We start from the raw sequence: 18,499 nt of genomic DNA, 5'->3' as shown, positions 1-18,499 counted from the left end.
GTAGAAAATAAACTAACGCTAAATCACAGTAAGACTAAGTTTTTAGAGCTTCTAACACACAATTCAACAAAACCTCACGTTTTAATTTCACATAATGGGCATATGATTAGTGAAACTGAACTGTCGTGGAAAGCCCACGTTCAGGATCTTGTTCAAAGGTTTAATGCTGCCATTTTTAGCACTCGAACGGTGATCGTTCGATACGAAAATTAGTCTACTTTGCTTATTTTCATTCCCTTTTGTCGTATGATATTTTTTTGGGTAACACTTCCTACTCTAAAAAGATATTTTTGGCTCAGAAACGGGCGGTTCGGGCAGTAAGTGGAGTAAGTTAGCGAACCTCTTGTCGACCCCTGATCAAGAGTCTGGGTATTTTGACATTGGCCTCTCAATGTATATATTCCTTATTGTCATTTCTTGTTAACAATATTAGCTTATTCCCAAGAATAAGCAGCTTTCATTCACTTAACACTCTGCAGAAATAAAACCTGCATTTGGATCGTACTTCCTTAACTCTTGTGCAGAAAGGTGTGCAGTATACTGCTGCATCCATTTTCAATAAGCAACCACTCTTATTCAAAAATCTTAGCAGTAATCCACGCGCTTTCAAATCGAAACTGAGGAGTTTACTCATGGGTTACTCTCTACTCTGTCGAGGAGTTGCTTCAAAAATTAACCTGATTCTTGTTGTATTGCTGATCGCGTTTACTTAAATTATAGAATAAATTTTTTCCGGTTCATAAAAATTTTATTTTTATCTGTTATTACTTTTATGTTTTAATTTCATATACTGACACGTTCCACGACCTTGGAGATTTGCTCCTCAATTTGGTCCTAAGGAACTTGGCGTGTAAACAAAAATAAAAAATAGTTCTTGTACCTGTCATGATGCTCACTATTTGCTCCGTATTATGTGTTGCTAAAGTGGTCAAGTATGTTCTCCCAACTATTTACACTTCGAGTGAGCTGCTGGACTAACTGTTCAATGTAATTTTCTGATAAGTACGATTTCGGACGAGTTCAGTGCCTACCACCGACTTTAAACGTGTATTTGCGCCAACATATCGAGGGTAAATTGAGGTCACCGCCAGCTATAGTCGTATGAATGGGGTACCTACTTGAAATGACACTCTTTGAACAGTTCTGCAACTGTATTATGTGAATCGGTGGAGGGGGGGTGCGTGAAACGAACCAGTTAGCCAGTTAGGCTGACGGATAAAAACTCAGAACACTACGAAGGAGTTGTGCGACAGAAGCGAACGTTGGTTGGCTGTTTCTATATCTGAAAGATAATATCTATTCAAATTTCACACCGAGCGAGGTGGCGCAGTGGTTAGCACACTGGACTCGGATTCGGGAGGACGATGGTTCAATCCCGCGTCCGGCCATCCTGATTTAGATTTTCCGTGATTTCCCTAAATCGCTCCAGGCAAATACCGGGATGGTTCCTTTGAAAGGGCACGGCCGAATTGCTTCTCCGTCCTTCCCTAATCCGATGAGACCAATGACCTCGCTGTCTGGTCTCCTCCCTCAGAACAACCCCCCAAAATTTCACACTAGTCACAATTAGCATGGCACAATCTGGTTATCGTAAAACGGTCGTAAACATTTGTTACCTTTGAGATCGGACGTGGAGAGTTGACGTTAATCAAGACTGCCTTACCGTGGCAAAGATGCCATTATCAACGTCTCACTAAGTTTGAACGAGGTCCTTGGTACGCCGACGACATTCAGGGTGTTCTTTCTGCAGTATCGTAAAAAGACTTGACAGGAATGTACCCACTGTACATGATTGCTGGCAGCAATCGTCGCGAGAATACACGATCGCCAGAAAACCAGGCGCTGTACGGCCACATGGCATTACAGAAAGAGAAGACCATAGTGTTTGACGTATTGCTCTGGCGCATTGTAAGGGCATCTGTATCAGCAATTTGAGCAGCAGTTGATACAACAGTGACAATGGAGCGTCACAAACAGGTTACTTCAAGGTCAGCCCCGAGGCAGACACCACGTACCGTCTATTCTACTGACCCCAAACCACAGCTATTTGCAACTTCAGCGATATCAAGCGAGAGCTCTTCGAAGGGGAGGGTGGAGTTCCGTTGCATTTTCTCATGAAAATGTCAGCTTCGAGGCAGACACCCTGTAGCGTCCATTCTACCGACCCCAAACCACAGCTATTTGCAACTTCATTAATGTCAAGCGAGAGCTCTTCGAAGGGCAGAGCTGAGTTCTGTTGCATTTTCTCACGAAATCTGGTTCTGCTCGGTCCCAGTGAAGGCCGCTTGTTGGTTAGGGGGGCCAGATGAGGGCGTCCTACCAACCAGTCTTCGTGTTCGACACACTGGACCTACACCTGTAGTTATGGTCTGGGGTGCGATTTCAAATGACAGCTGGAGCACTCTCGTTGCTATCCCACACACCATGACTGCAAATCTGTACATGACTCTGGTGATTCTACCTGCTGTGTTATCATTTACGAACATCATTCTATGGGGCATTTTCCAACAGCTTAGCGCTGGCCTACCTACCGCTGATTTAACCTAAAATGCTCTACATAGTGCCGACGTGTTGCCTGGGACTACTCGTTCTCCAGATCTCTCTCCAATCGAGCACGTATGGACATCATCGGGCGTCTCCAGCGTCATCCACTAAAAGCATTAACCGTCCCTATATTGACTTACCAAGTGCCATACGCATGGAACTTCACCGCACAAACTGACATCCGGCACCTGAACAACGCAGTTCGTGCAAGTCTGCATGTTTGCATTCAACATTCTGCCTGTTACACCGGTTGTTAATGTACCAGCGTTTCGCATTTGCAATGGTTCATCTCGCGCTTACATTCCCAGTGATCTTACAATGTCAATCACCTAAACATGTTACCTAGATAAATATATTCCCAACATATCATTACTCTACATTAATTGTCTTTTGCTGTTGTGTTTATTTTTCCGTGAGTGTATTGATTTATTCCAGTTGACAACCTTAAGCGCTGCCCATACTAAGTCATAGGAACTATCTACTTCAATTTCCCTGCATGGGAATCAACTTCTAACACCAATAAACACTTCATCGCTAACTGAATTCAATCTAGCCTTACTGGAAACTGTTAGGTTTTTTGTAAAAAATTCGGTTGAAAAAAGAAATCCACTACAGTACAGCTAGACTATTGATGACAAACAGCTAGATACCGCGTCTGCCTTGAAAGATTTAGGCGTAACTATCCAGAGCGACCTTAAGTGGAACGACCATATAAAACAGATAGTGGTAAAAGCAGACACCAGACTCAGATTCATCGGAAGAATCTTAAGGAAATGTAACTCATCCACGAAACAGGTGGCTTATAAGGCGCTTGCCCGCCCGATTCTTGAGTATTGTACATCCATTTGGGATAGGTAGGACTGATAGAGCACATAGAGAAGATCCAACGAGGAGCAGCACGTTCCGTCACATTATCGTTTAGCTGGCGAAAGAGCGTTGCGGAGGTGCTAAACAAAATCCACTGGCAGACGTTATGAGAGAGGAGTTGTGCATCACGAAGAGATTTACTACTGAAATTTCGGTCCAGCATTTTTCAGGAGCCAGCCGGACTGGCCGTGCGGTTCTAGGCGCTACAGTCTGAAGCCGAGCGACCGCTACGGTCGCAGGTTCGACCGCTACGGTCGAGGCCCTGCCTCGGGCATGGATGTGTGTGATGTCCTTAGGTTGATTAGATTTAATTATTTCTAAGTTCTAGGCGACTGATGACCTCAGTAATTAAGTCGCATAGTGCTCAGAGCCATTTGAACCATTTTTGAACTTTTCAGGAGGAGTCGGACAACATATTACTTCCCTCCACATACATCTCGTTTATTGACCACGAGGAGAAAACTCGAGAAATTACAGCCAATACAGCGGCTTACCGACAATCATTCTTCCCACGCACTATTCGCGAGTGGAACAGGATTGGAGGGATCAGATAGTGGTACCGAAAGTACCCTCCGCCACACACCATTAGGTGGCTTGCGGAGTATGATGTAGATGTATTTCCGGATTTAGTCAGCTTTCCATACTTACAACGATTTGAGTGTCTATTAGTGCTTTGAGCTCTGGTTCTTTTCCAAAACAGCTATGACCGTTTACAACTTCAGTACTGATTGTTTCTGTGTCTACCTTCCTGTGTATGCACTGCACGCTTTTAAACCGACGATCTTTCTTTAATTTCCCGAGACCCTCTGACCTAAATATCCTCGTCTCCACGCAGCGCCCATTACCCATGTAGCCGCTTCCCCTGTGTAGCGGACCCCTGACCTATTAAGGGGAAATAGAAGCCCACCACCCTCCGCCGCAAGCCACCTTCACACTGCCCCCAATACCGTGTAACAACCAGTTCCTCTGTGTATTTGACCTCTAATCTACTAAGCGGAACATGGAAACCCACCACACAACGGCGCAAGTCGAGGACATGGCGGCAGAACCCTCTGAGCCACTGATGCAGACACCCCACACTCGGTTCTATAAGTTACACAGCTGGTGCTGCCGACGACGCTATGGACGGTGAGCTCTGCCTTCATCTCGCAAGCAAGACTGGCAGTATTTACCACTTCATCTAGCCACCTGACACCAGAGAGAATCTCTTCCGATTCAAGGCGGCACACTTCGTTAACATCGTTTGAACCGTGTACTTACTTTCAAAACCTTTTCTTAAGAATTTACTTTATTTACTAGCGATTCACCAAGAACATTAACACATTTAATCACACTATGTGAGCGTGGAAGTACTTGCCAGGGAGTAACTGATGAAATTAAAATCAAATTTCTTTTAACAAATGGGAATTTTATTCCTAAAAGCCGTTTTTTTAAGAAACAGATTTAAAATTATGAGCAGAAAGCACCCTCTAAATATCAAGTTACAATTTATTCAGAGGCAGAAAGAAATTTTTTCAGTGTATGAGCTTTCGAGCTGAGAACATTGCCGCTCCCTTTTGACACGGCCGTAGTCACGACTGCTCACAACAACCTCTGAAAGACTACACTGGTGCAAATCTGCAACACACCAGATTACCTTAAAGTTAAAGTTTAAACAATTCACGTAAGCACACAATCTATGCACCCCTTATGAGATATGGAAGTGGTGCAAAACACTAAAATTGCACCAAAGCTGCAACTTGATTTTAACTTCTAAGAAAAGTCTTACGGTGAAAGAGTGGCAACTTTATATAAAATACTACAGGTTCGGCCAAACAAGCTAAAATGCTCTACAGTACACAGATACCGCCTCTCAAGATGGTAGGCAAGATCAAAACATGTTTCAGGAATTCAGCCGTTACACTCCAAGCAATAAATTCGTTAACACACCAAATCCGACAAACACGACAGAGGCAGCTCCGAACGACCGACAGACACTAACTGCCCAACAAATGAGGACGAGAGACAGACGAGCAAGCTGGGGACGGGAGACTGACCAATAAAACAAGAAGAAGTTAACAGGAGTAAATCACAGAACATATCACCAGTCACTTAACTTCTAATAAACAGCGATTTCTCGAGTAGACCTGGCGCAGCACCCCAAATCGCTCTCCCGAACCGTCCGCTGCCAGCTGCTTCAACGGACGCAGGAAGGCGCGCCGATCTCCCGTCTTTCCTGGTCCGCACCAACCGACCGATTGCCCACTGCTCCGTCCGCGACTGCTGCTCCGTCGCGACTGCACTACTGGTGCATCTCCCACTCACTTCCAGACACACGACAGTGGAAATACTGGCTCGGACCCAACCATGCAGAGGAAACACGCCCACTGGCAAAACGACATCCCTGCACCAGGAAAGGACCGAGCCAAGCTCCACAAGATGGTACTGAGCGGGCCCAGAAGCGTTGGGAGAACCAGTTACACCACGGCGTCGCAGCTCGCACAGGCCAGACTGATGTGATGGGTTGACTCCTGTTGCTCTCGTGTCGACCGCGAAGCCACTACCGCTCGCTATACGGCGCGGCCCACTGGTGACCTCACGTGGCGACCTCACATGCGCCGACGCTCTAAGACGGACAAGTCATCTTGTGTGTCAGTGCGCGACCGAAGAACCGATCGGTCCAACCGCCAATGTCCATTGCATGGGCAAATTCGAGCAGACTGGTGGCCTAACGCGCAGACACAGATGTGCGCTACCGACCAGTCGGGTTGACTCCGAACGACAGACAGATACTAACCGCCTAACAAATGCGGACGAGAAACAGGCCCAGACTGACTCCCGACTCACCCCGACTGACCAACTTTTTTTTCTTTATTGTAATTTTAAAACCTGTACCACAGGCAGGCTGTCAGCAGCGTTCTATGACGCTCTTCAGCCAGAGGATACAAGATGAGATAAAACAGAAAGATTACACATAGGTTACAGAACGGTGGGCAAGAAAACAGTTGACACAGAAAGGCAAACACTTGACGATAGTCCACACTTAAAACTGGTGACACGACGCACAAACACGGAAGACGGAAGTCGCACAGGTGAACGATGGAGTGCGACGGTGAACACTGAACACTAAACACGACGGCACACACGAGACACTGATGGCGATTATCTCCGGCGCGCGAAACTCCATGTAGCCGTAGCGTGTGCGAGTCCGGGGACCTGCCAAGAGGGGAAGAAGGGCGGGGGGGGGGGGGGGGTGGAGAGGGGAGAACAAAGACGCCAATGGCTGAGGACATAGGAGGAGGAGTAGAGGGACAGGGGAGGGGAAGCCCGGGGGAGGAGTGGGGAGAAAGGGATGAGGGAGGGAGGATGCCCAAAGGAACAGAGACAGGAAGAGGGAAGGAGGATCAAAGTTGGTAGGAGGGGTATATGGAGGGAAGGAGGACATCATCTGGGAGGGGGAGCTGGCGGAAGCCACCTTGGGAGACGGTAAGGAGGGTAGAGAGATGGAGACCGGGTGGGAAGTGGGAATACAGGCAAGGCAGCGGGCGCGGGCGGGAGAGGATGGGCGAGACAAGCGGGTGAGGAGGATCGAGTTTGTGTGAGGTGAACTGGATCCGTAGCCTCTCAAGGAAAAGGAGGAGGTGGGGGAATGGGATGAGATCATACAGGATCCGCGTGGGGGAGGGTAGACGGATGCGATAGGCGAGGCGGAGAGACTGACCAACTGATAGCACCCCTTAAATGCACGTGAACAAGAAACCTTTCACCTTTCCCATCAGAGGGAGACACCAAAGCTGCGATTGCCACAGCGGCGCCACCGCCAGAAACGGAGGGCGACTGCTTCACACTACGTGCTACAGCGCGCTCTTCAAAACAGCAATTTTTACCACGGCTCATCATTATATCTGATACGAGCCACCGTGTGAGTTGGCTGCGCCCTGTGCTCTTCACGGCATCCAGAAGCAACTGCCTGGCAAAGGGTTCATCGAACCGTTTACCTACTACTTCTCTACCGTTCCACTCTCGAATGACGCGTGGGAAAAAGGAACACCTAAATCTTTCCGTTCGAGCTTTGATTTATCTTATTTTATTATGATGATCATTTATCCCCACGTAGGTTGATGTTTACAAAATATTTTCGCATTCGGAAGAGAAAGTTGGTGACTGGAATTTCGTAAATAGACCTTGCCGCAAAGAAAACCGCCTTTCTTTCAGTGACTGCCACCCTAACTTGCGTATCATATCAGTGACACTCCCACCCCTATTGCACGATAAAACCAAACGAGAAGCCCTTCTTTGCACTTTTTCGATGTCCTCCGTCAATCCCACCTGGTAAGGATCCCACACCGCGCAGCAATATTCCAGCAGAGGACAGACAAGTGTAATGTAGGCTGTCTCTTTAGTGGGTTTGTCGCATCTTCTAAGTGTTCTGCCAACAAAGCGCAGACGTTGTTTCGCCTCTCCCTCAATGTTATCTATGTGGTCTTTCCAGTTTAAGTTGTTCGTAATTGTAATTCCTAGGTACTCAGTCGAATTGACAGCCCTTATATTTGTGCGATTTATCATATACCCAAAATTTATCGGATGTCTTTGAGTGCCGATATGGATGACCTCGCACTTTTCTTTTTTCAGTGCCAATTGTCACTTTTCGCACCATACAGAAATTCTCTCCAGATCATTTTGTAATTGGAATTGATCGTCTGATGATTTTACTTGACGGTAAATTACAGCGTCATCTGCAAAAAATCTAAGGGTACTGCTCAGGTTATCACCTAGATCATTTAAGTAGATTAGGAACAGCAGAGGGCCTATGACAGTACCTTACGGAACGCCAGATATCACTTCTGTCCTACTCGATGATTTACCATCTATCACTACGAACTGTGACCTCTCTGAGAGGAAATCACGAATCCTGTCACACAACTGAGACGATACTCCATATGCACGCAATTTGATTAATAGTCGCATAGACGTAGAATAAAATGTTATATAAATTTAATTTCAGCAGAAAATGGAAGATACGCCGAAATAAGCTTGTCGTTAACCTATGTAATCAATAAGAAATAAACAATTAGCAACTAATTCTGTCAAAAGTGCAAAGAAGATGTCATATTGTGACTTGATGCAAGCTGTGGGCCCAGCACAGATTAACTTTGTACTTTTGTTGTCCAGTGAGTGTACAACGACTCTTAGAGACACGATGTTCATTGGCTGAGATGTGTTCTCAACGAAAAAAAATTTTGAGACGCCAAGGTAATCTTTACACATACACTATTGGCCACTGAAACTAAATCACTGGGAAGGATAACAAATCACGAAATATTATTTATTGTGCGCATACTGTGTAGCAGGAAAAATACGATCTTAAATCTGCAAGTCATTTGGCATACAGAGTGCGACAATTAATCGTCAGAAACGCTGTCTCTGACAGCAGAATGCCCTAACCCCAGCTGGGGTTTGGGTCAAAATGAGCTTAGATGACAGGAACGGATACGGCATTTTTCAACTCATCAACAGCTGTGGCCAGTCTCACAGAAGCCCATGACCAGATGTTTTGTCAGTGGGCCAGAGACTTGGAGAGCGTGCTGGTCACGGCAATAGTCGAACAGCCTCTGTGTTGAGGTGGTTCAGGACAGCTCGCTGAAAAACCATTCTTTCAGAGACAGTGCAGACGGCATAACTGTAGTTACGAGGAAATTCCACGCACCTCCATATCAAAGCGTTTAGCATTCCTCATACAGTTGCAATTTTGATGGCCAGAAGCGTACTAATACTTAGGATGATCAGTGGAGAAATCAGAAAGTTATCGGAAATGGCGAAAAGTAGTGACTTTCTGAACATTGAAATTTACCACTATTACGGTGTTAAATTTTTAGCATCCGGCTGAGACATTATGTCGAAATTGTGCTCGGTCTCGGCAGCTGTATGTGCTCTCCGCCTATTTCACTTACGACTTCAGCGATGTTAGGCGAGTGGGTTCAATGCTCATTGTACATTAATTTAAACAACTTAATCAAAATCTCCAAAGCATGAGCACACCGTCACAGTGAGACGTCAAATTAGTTACGCAAGTAACTAACTGTATTTATTGTTTACGACTTGCCTACTTATGATTAGTTGTAGTGATGTCGGGTTTATAACTGCAAAGCAGGGATTCAGTGAACAATATCGGTTTATTGTGAAAAAAGTCCTACACGAACCAAACAGAATGAGTAATAAGCAGTTACTGTAGTGAATAATCAGTTCTCTGAACACTAACGGAGAACACCGCTAGAAGCTTATTTACATCTTAATGTATCCCCGACACATCCGTGGCTACATCGTATTTAACTGGAAGACTATTTGGGAAACGCAGCGAACTTTCGCAATCTGCACATCTCACAAACTGCAAAGTAATCGAGTGCAAGACTCGTCAAATAAGTAATCAAGCAACCCAGTCTGCGCTGCAAAACCCGCAAATTGTGAGCTGCTCAGATAATGGACATCTCTAAATGCGAAATGCGAAACTTATTTAGAACTCAGCGAACATGTGCCCCAATGCAGTCAGCACTGGATGCAAAATGGGTGAGATGGCGACCGGAAATAGCGGCCACAGACCTTGGGACAGGTCCAGAGGTCCTCTCCACAGCAGGTCCCGAAACGCAATCCTCATTTCCAACTGCCTCTCTAAATCTCGAACGATTCAATCCGGAGGGGAGGATCTCCAGGAATTGCCAGTGTGATCAACGATAACCTTGAGTTCTTCTCTAGAACACACGGGAACCCTGCACAAATTTACCATTCTTGGCTAACTTAATGCATTTTAGTATGCAGAAGGTTTGTACTGACTCCCTGTCAGGTTCTACTCTTTGGCCAAGTCCTCCGCACCAAATCACGGTGTCGGACAAGATTCACATGATTGGATAATCGGATTTTGGAAGAAAGATAGTTCAGATGGCTCTGAGCACTATGGGACTCAACTGCTGTGGTCATCAGTCCCCTAGAACTTAGAACTACTCAAACCTAACTAACCTAAGGACATCACACACACCCATGCCCGAAGCAGGATTCGAACCTGCGACTGTAGCAGCAGCGCGGCTCCGGACCGGAGCTCCTAGAACCGCACGGCCACCGCGGCCGGCTTGGAAGAAAGACAACGAGTTTTCCCACAGTAGGCTAGCGGCGCCATCTGTTTTCTGTAGACCGGAAGGTGAATTCTTTGGGTATGGCAATTCTCTGGGGCCTAGTCGGCAACTGCTTTGAAAGGAGAAAACCGCATTCGTAGCCTTAATGTACGGCCGGGGAATTACTACAGACGCTTCCGCGAAAAAAAAAAGAAAAAAAATATTTCAAATATGTGTGAAATATTATGGGACTCCCTAAGCTTACACACAACTTAACCTAAATTATCCTAAGGACAAACACACACACCCATGCCCGAGGGAGGACTCGAACCTCCTCCGGGACCAGCCGCATTCCGCGAAAAGCAATACCAATGAGTCCGGTCTTCTTCCACCAGAGTGTTTGTGACAAACCTCCTAGGATCACTCAGGGATCTTTACACGCCCACACGCTTTCCTTCACGGTAAACCGCAACCTTCCTCCATAACTACCCAGCCTTGTGGATTCCTCAAACATGATCAAAATGAGCGAATAAAAAGCTAAACACCGCACACAGACTTGTGAATTCATCGTCACAGCACTCTAGGCTACAGTACCTTTCAGCATATCAAATTGCGAGGTGACACAGTTGACCCAACCATATGTTGTTGTTGTTTTCAGCCCTGAGACTGGTTTGATGCAGCTCTCCATGCTAATCTATCTTGTGCAAGCTTCTTCATCTCCCAGTACTTACTGCAACCTACATCCTTCTGAATCTGTTTAGTGTATTCATCTCTTGGTCTCCCTCTGCGAGTATTACCCTCCACGCTGCCCTCCAATACTACATTGGTGATCCCTTGATGCCTCAGAATATGTCCTACCAACAATCCCTTCTTCTAGTCAAGTTATGCCACAAACTTCTCTTCTCCCAATCCTATTCACTACCTCCTCATGAGTTATATGGTCTACCCACCTAATCTTCATCATTCTTCTGTAGCACCACATTTCGAAAGCTTCTATTCGCTTGTTATCCAAACTAGTTATCGTCCATGTTTCACTTCCATACATGGCTACGCTCCATACAAATACTTTCAGAAACGACTTCCTGACACTTAAATCTATACTCGATGTCAACAAATTTCTCTTCTTCAGAAGCGCTTTCCTTGCCATTGCCAGTCTACACTTTATATCCTCTCTATTTCGACATCATCAGTTATTTTGCTCCCCAAATAGCAAAACTCCTTCACTAATTTAAGTGTCTCATTTCCTAATCTAATTCCCTCAGCATCACCCGACTTAATTCGACTACATTCCATTATAGTAGTTTTGCTTTTGTTGATGTTCATTTTATATTCTCCTTTCAAGACACTGTCCATTCCGTTCAACTGCTCTTCTAAGTCCTTTGCTGTCTCTGACAGAATTACAATGTCATCGGCGAACCTCAAAGTTTTTATTTCTTCTCCATGGACTTCAATACCTACTCCGAAATTTACTTTTGTTTCCTTCACTGCTTGCTCAATATACAGATTGAATAACATCGGGGAGAGGCTACAACCGTGACTACAGTAAAGCTGCATGCCCTCGGGAAAAATTACGGCTGTAGTTTCCCCTTGCTTTCAGCCGTTCGCAGTAGCAGCACAGCAACGCCGTTTTGGTTAATGTTGCAAGGCCAGATCAGTCAGTCATCCAGACTGTTGCCCCTGCATCTACTGGAGGGGCTGCACTGCTGCCCCTCTTCAGGAACCACACGTTTGTCTGGTCTCTCAACAGATACCCCTCCGTTGTGGACCTTGCTGTTGGTGGGGAGGCTTGCGTGCCTCAGCGATACAGGTAGCCGTACCCAACCATATAGTTGGAAGAAATGTCAGAAATCAGTTACGGTTGGCAATATCTCGCACACATTATCTAACTGGAGAACGGAGAAGAGACTCGTGCAAGTTAGTTTTTGTTTTTTGCTGACATTTCATAGAATGGAGGAAACAAAATGTGGCTACACTAAGTCTGTGCTTTCTTCTAGGAATTCTGGATGGTCAGACCCGGATGGTGCTAGTGAATGCAGTCTACTTCAAAGCAGAGTGGCAGAAACAGTTCAATAAAATGAACACTGCGCCCAGACGTTTCTTCTCGGATGCTGGCCCCGCGAAAAATGTTGATATGATGCAGATGCAGAGCAATTTTAAGTACGCAATGAGGTACGATCTGGATGCACAGGTCCTCGCCCTTCCTTACAAGGTATTGTGCGGAAGTAATCATTTATGTTCAGACAAAATGTGAACCTATGATGTTCTGAAAATATTATTTTGGGGGGTAACGTTTTGTGACTTTAAACCTGCTATTAAATGCAATGTTTCTGAATTAGGACCTTATTACCTTGCGTCATGGGAAACTCTGTTTGTAAAATATCTGAAACAGATTGAGTAGCCTCTGCTAAGAAAAATGTCGAGAGTAATTTTAAAACTTTTTTTAACTACTGTAACTATTTTTTATACGCTGTCCAAAACCCTTTATCGTTAATGATGTTATTTTAGTAACAATGTATTTGCTTTTTGCACTGTCGAACGTATGCATCTCCTGCTAAATTATTTCACATTCCTCTCGTCTTGTTCTAAACAGGGAAACAAATTCATCATGCTTGTATTACTACCAAGACAAGCAGACGGTCTGAGGAACCTTGAGACTAAACTTGCAGAGTTAAATCTGAGAGATGTCACCAGTAATATGTACGAAAATGATGTACTTGTCTTTTTACCTAAGTTCAAAATGGAGTATAACAAAGAGCTTAATGGACCATTGCAACAGGTACGTATAACCAGATTTTTTTTCTTCTGAGTATTGCGTGTTGCTTTCAACATATGAGCAAGGTTGTTGTGTTGAACACCAAGGAACTACTATGAACGACATAGTAAAACTGAAGAGAATATGTCAATTCATAAGTTAATTTTATAATGGCAGTAGGAAATTCTTGGAACAGTGGAATGACACAGTCAAGGCAGCCTGCAAAAGGAAAAAGAAGGCGTATCAAAAACAGCTACCTACTAGAACTCAGGTAGAAAGAGAAAGTTATGTTGAAGAAAGAAACAAAGCCAAACTCATAATTGCAGCATCCAAGAAGAAATCTTGGGAAGAGTTTGGAAACAGGTTGGAGACATTGGGTCAAGCTGCTGGAAAACCATTCTGGAATATAATTAGCAGTCTTCGAAAGGGAGGTAAGAAGGAAATGACAAATATGTTGGACAGGTCAGGAAAACTGCTGGTGAATCCGGTGGATGCCTTGGGCAGAAATACGATCAGTAATGTTTCAGATTTCGAGGTAGAATGGGATAGGAATGATGATGGAAATAGGATCACATTTGAGGAAGTGGAGAAAGTGGTCAATGGATTTCAGTGCAATAAAGCAGTTGGGGTGGATGAAATTAAGTCGGAACTCATCAAATACAGTGGAATGTCAGGTCTTAAATGGCAACACAGGATAATTGGAATGGCGTCGGAGTCGGGACAGGTTCCATCAGACTGGACAAAAGCAGTAATCACACCAATCTTTAAACATGGAAACAGAAAAGATTGTAACAACCACAGAGGTATCCCTTTAATCAGCGTTGTGGGTAAAATCTTTCAGGTATTGTTGAAAGGAAAGTGCGAGTATTAGTTGAGGACCAATTGGATGAAAATCAGTGTGGGTTTTATGCCTCTTAGAGGTTGTCAGGACCAGATCTTTAGCTTACGGCAAATAATGAAGAAGTGTTATGAGTGGAACAGGGAATTGTATCTATACTTTATAGATCTAGAAACGGCATATGACCGGGTTCCTAGGAGGACGTTATTGTCTGTTCTACGAGATTATGGAATAGGAGGCAAACTTTTGCAAGCAATTAAAGGTTTTTACATGGATAGTCAGGCAGCAGTTTGAGTTGACGGTAAATTGAGTTCACGGTTCAGAGTAGTTTCAGGGGTAAGACAAGGCTGCAACCTGTCTCCACTGTTGTTCATATTATTTTTTGATCATATGTTGAAAACAATAGACTGGCTGGGTGAGATTAAGATATATGAACACAAAATAAGCAGTCTTGCATATGTGGATGACTTAGTTGTGATGGAAGATTCGATTGAAAGTTTGCAAAGTAATATTTCAGAGCTAGATCAGAAATGTAAGGTCTATGGTATGAAGATTAGCATCTCCAAAACGAAAGTAATGTCAGTGGGAAAGAATTATAAACGGATTGAGTGCCAAATAGGAGGAACAAAGTTGGAACAGATGGATGGTTTGAAGTACTTAGGATGCATATTCTCACAGGATGGCAACATAGTGAAAGAACTGGAAGCGAGTTGTAGCAAAGCTAATGCAGTGAGCGCTCAGCTACGATCTACTCTTTTCTGCAAGAAGGAAGTCAGTACCAAGACTAAGTTATCTGTGCACCGTTCAATCTTTCGTCCAACTTTGTTGTATGGGAGCGAAAGTTGAGTGAATTCAGGTTACCTTATCAATAAGGTTGAGGTTACGGATATGAAAGTAGCTACGAGGATTGCAGGTACTAGTAGATGGGAACAATGGCAGGAGGGTGTCCACAATGAGGAAATAAAAGAAAAACTGGGAATGAACTCTATAGATGTAGCAGTCAGGGCGAACAGGCTTAGATGGTGGGGTCATGTTACACGCATGGGAGAAGCAAGGTTACCCAAGAGACTCATGCGTTCAGCAGTAGAGGGTAGGAGGAGTCGGAGCAGGCCAAGGAGAAGGTACCTGGATTCGGTTAAGAATGATTTTGAAGTAATGAGTTTAACATCAGAAGAGGCACAAATGTTAGCACTGAATAGGGGATCATGGCGGAATTTTATAAGGGGGGCTATGCTCCAGACTGAAAGCTGAAAGGCATAATCAGTCTTAAATGATGATGATGATGATGATGATGATGATGATGAGTAGGAAATTTAGTGCATACCTATGCCGACATCACATCGTCAATTGCGTTAGCCATCCAGGAAGTTGCGAAAGCACAGGTCATCTTAGTTTATTGCTTATGTAAAATGGGAACATATTATGTTGGTTGCAACACGAACCTATCGGGGCTGGAAGGTGAAAATGCAGCTGTGAAGGAATGTAAGCTGTCAAGGTCGTTCGTTATATGGTGTCACATCTGTAGATGGAATATTCGTCTGAGGGGATTTAGAATGTAGTGTACTTTGTTCGGGATCTTGAGGAGTGTCCGTCACCTACAATTATCCAAAACAGTCATGAAATGACACTAATATGAAGCAGTCTGCTGCAGAAGCACTGGACATGCGCTGTAGAATCACGTAGGACGACACCTTATCTGTTATTTTTCTGATTGTAGCTAGTGATGCATGTCACAATTGAACAGTTGCAGACCAGGTATTATTAAACGTTTGAGAGTGTACCAGTGTGCATTGCTGTAAAGGATGAAGAAAGCTAGTTATCTGAGTCGCAGCAAACGGTAATCTTCAGCTTTCGGATTAAGGAGAATACTGTTTCTAAAATGGTAACACCTGTGATTTGTCCACATTCCTCTGAACTGGCAGCGAATCATGTAAGGTCTAAAGAAACCACTGTGTATAGCCACTGACCTAAATAAAGTATTGCGTGTAGCCATGGCGTAAACTGCGGAACTTACGAGCATTCCGGCAATAATTTTCGGCGTTTCCAACTACGTCAGTGTATCAGAAACAGAAGAGGTGGAACAGGTGACCAAGCAGGTCACCTAAAGGTTCATGGCTATGAAGGCTACGAAAGTAGAAGTCGCTGAAGAAACAATGCTACATAACAGGCAATTATGACCAGTCGATTAATAAGAGTCATAAATGAGGTATTATTTAGCAAACTTCTAAATATTTGCTCGAAAATATAAGCGTCATAAGGTTCATACATTTCCCTTAATAGAAGTTGTACATTTTTCCTTATTCTTTTACTAAGCGTAAATGTGGAATCCCAATGAAGTGGATTAGAATACAATGGAATGGAAAAGTAACGTAGACTTGTCGAACGCAAGATCTGGATATACTACACTGTAGCCCAATGTCAATATCCATAGTGACCACTTTTTGCAAATCTTTGACACAAACTGCTGCATGCTGCTTGACTGAAATTCAGCTTTTCCACTTTGAGCCGGCCGGAGTGACCGTGCGGTTCTAGGTGCTACAGTCTGGAATCGAGCGACCACTACGGTCGCAGGTTCGAATCCTGCCTCGGGCATGGACGTGTGTGATGTCCTTAGGTTAGGTAGGTTTAATTAGTTCTAAGATCTAGGCGCTGATGACCTCAGAAGTTAAGTCGCATAGTGCTCAGAGCCATTTGAACCATTTTTTTCCACTTTGATGATAAATAACGGAATAAAGTACAACAAGAAAGCAAGCTTTGTTTAGGGAACTATGAAAATATAAGTACTTCATGTTTTCCAAGTAACTGTTTAGCATTTTGCTAAATAATATCCCGTTTATAATTATCATGAATCTGCTGTTTGTCTACTACACGGCATTGTCATATCAGAGACTTGTGGATCTTTAGATTCGATAACCTTCAAACATTTATGCAAAATGTGGAGGGCGCCGACGCGACTTAGAAATTTCTTGATTCTTTTTGTGATCTGTTCCAGCTGCACCGACCCAGAATCAGATCACTCCCCATGAACTCCGATATATAACTGAATTTGTCGCACACTGGAGCACGCAATGAGAAAAGATATGTACTTGTAAATGAGTTACTGTTGATAGGGGTTACTTACCTATCTACTAAATTGACAACACTGGTCCAGATTAACAACAATTTTATTTATTGTTTCGGTTCGCACAGACAAAAAGGAAGCATACATTAATGAGATTGATAAAATACAAAAGCCAGTGGGAATACAAGCCGTGAACATCAGGACACTGTAATAGAGTCGGTGATACGCTTGAAGGGCCCACAAGGCACCAAGGCATGGATAACAAGAGTGGCAATCACCCCAACAGGTTGTCCCCCTAAGACACATAATCACTCCTTGGGCCGTAATTACTCCGGTCCTAGCAGGAAACAAGGTATTGGTTCCACAAGCAGACATCTAAACCGCTCATGGATGATCACTCTGCTGCTAAACGAAATATAAAGTGACTTCCAATGAAGGTGAAAAGAAACAAATCGAAACCCCTAATCATTCTACTCCCACACTATGAGCTGCTCTCACCAGAATCGACAGTTCAGAGCGAAAATAGCTGCATCCCCCATGCCCAACTGGCAGCAACAACTCATCAGTCATGGATGATGATCTGATTATCCAATGCAGTTCCGTATCTCTCACCCGCGTCTTTCAGTCGAGTGTCTTCCTCCACATCCCATAAACAAGTCTCTCTAAAAATGTTCTATACCTCTCTGCTACAGAGTCTCTCACTATAGTCCGTGCAGACTATGCTTCACCGGTGGGAAAGCTCGGTGAAAGATTCTCCAGTGAAATTTTACAAAACTCGAACATCCCACCTAGCAGGTACTTTTTAAGCCACCCAGTGAGGTGCTTTCTCAAGTTTTGGGAGAGAAACATGTTGTTCACATTATTCAGAGTCTGGATTGCGCTATTCCCCCTCCTGCAAAAGGAAGAAAAATTTTGAAGGCATCCACTCATGGGCCAATCAATCGACCAACTGCCCCTGTTGAGTAGGTCTGCCCCAGCATGTAGGCGATTTGTTAGTGGCTGGGTCGGTAGTTTGGGTGCGTCGTCTGCGCTACCTGTTACCTATAACCCCTATATTCCGACGTTTCCCTTCTGTTTTGGCATGGGAAAAGCTGTTCGACTGGGAGCAGATAGGGTCCACCATGTACTCTAAGTGTGTACACACACTGTGAGATGGGTCAGCGACCCACTCAATCCACTCAGCGGGTGTGAGGGGGGGGGGGGGGGGGGGAGGGGCAGGACGAGGGAACTACCACAATGTAGCTTTCCCACAAGAGAACAGCGAGGTCTCTTTCTTTTGCCCAGGATGCCTCCGTCAAACTTTTTCATAAAAATTTTATTTTGCTTTTTCTGGACGCACAACATAGTTCCCAAAC

General features: G+C 44.4%; 1 protein-coding gene across 1 annotated transcript in view; it reads left to right on the top strand.

The window, feature by feature from the left end:
• LOC126335466 (serpin B3-like) overlaps window positions 1-18,499 on the top strand; it is a 90,084-nt gene that overhangs the window by 39,465 nt on the left and 32,120 nt on the right. Inside the window, exons 5-6 of the mRNA XM_049998778.1 lie at window positions 12,488-12,702; window positions 13,084-13,269. Of these exons, the coding sequence (XP_049854735.1) occupies window positions 12,488-12,702; window positions 13,084-13,269 (401 nt within the window). The remainder of the gene's footprint in view (window positions 1-12,487; window positions 12,703-13,083; window positions 13,270-18,499) is intronic.

The sequence above is a fragment of the Schistocerca gregaria genome, chromosome 2 (genome assembly GCF_023897955.1).
Source record: "Schistocerca gregaria isolate iqSchGreg1 chromosome 2, iqSchGreg1.2, whole genome shotgun sequence".
NCBI lineage: Eukaryota > Metazoa > Arthropoda > Insecta > Orthoptera > Acrididae > Schistocerca > Schistocerca gregaria.
This window is presented reverse-complemented; position numbering and strand designations above follow the sequence as displayed.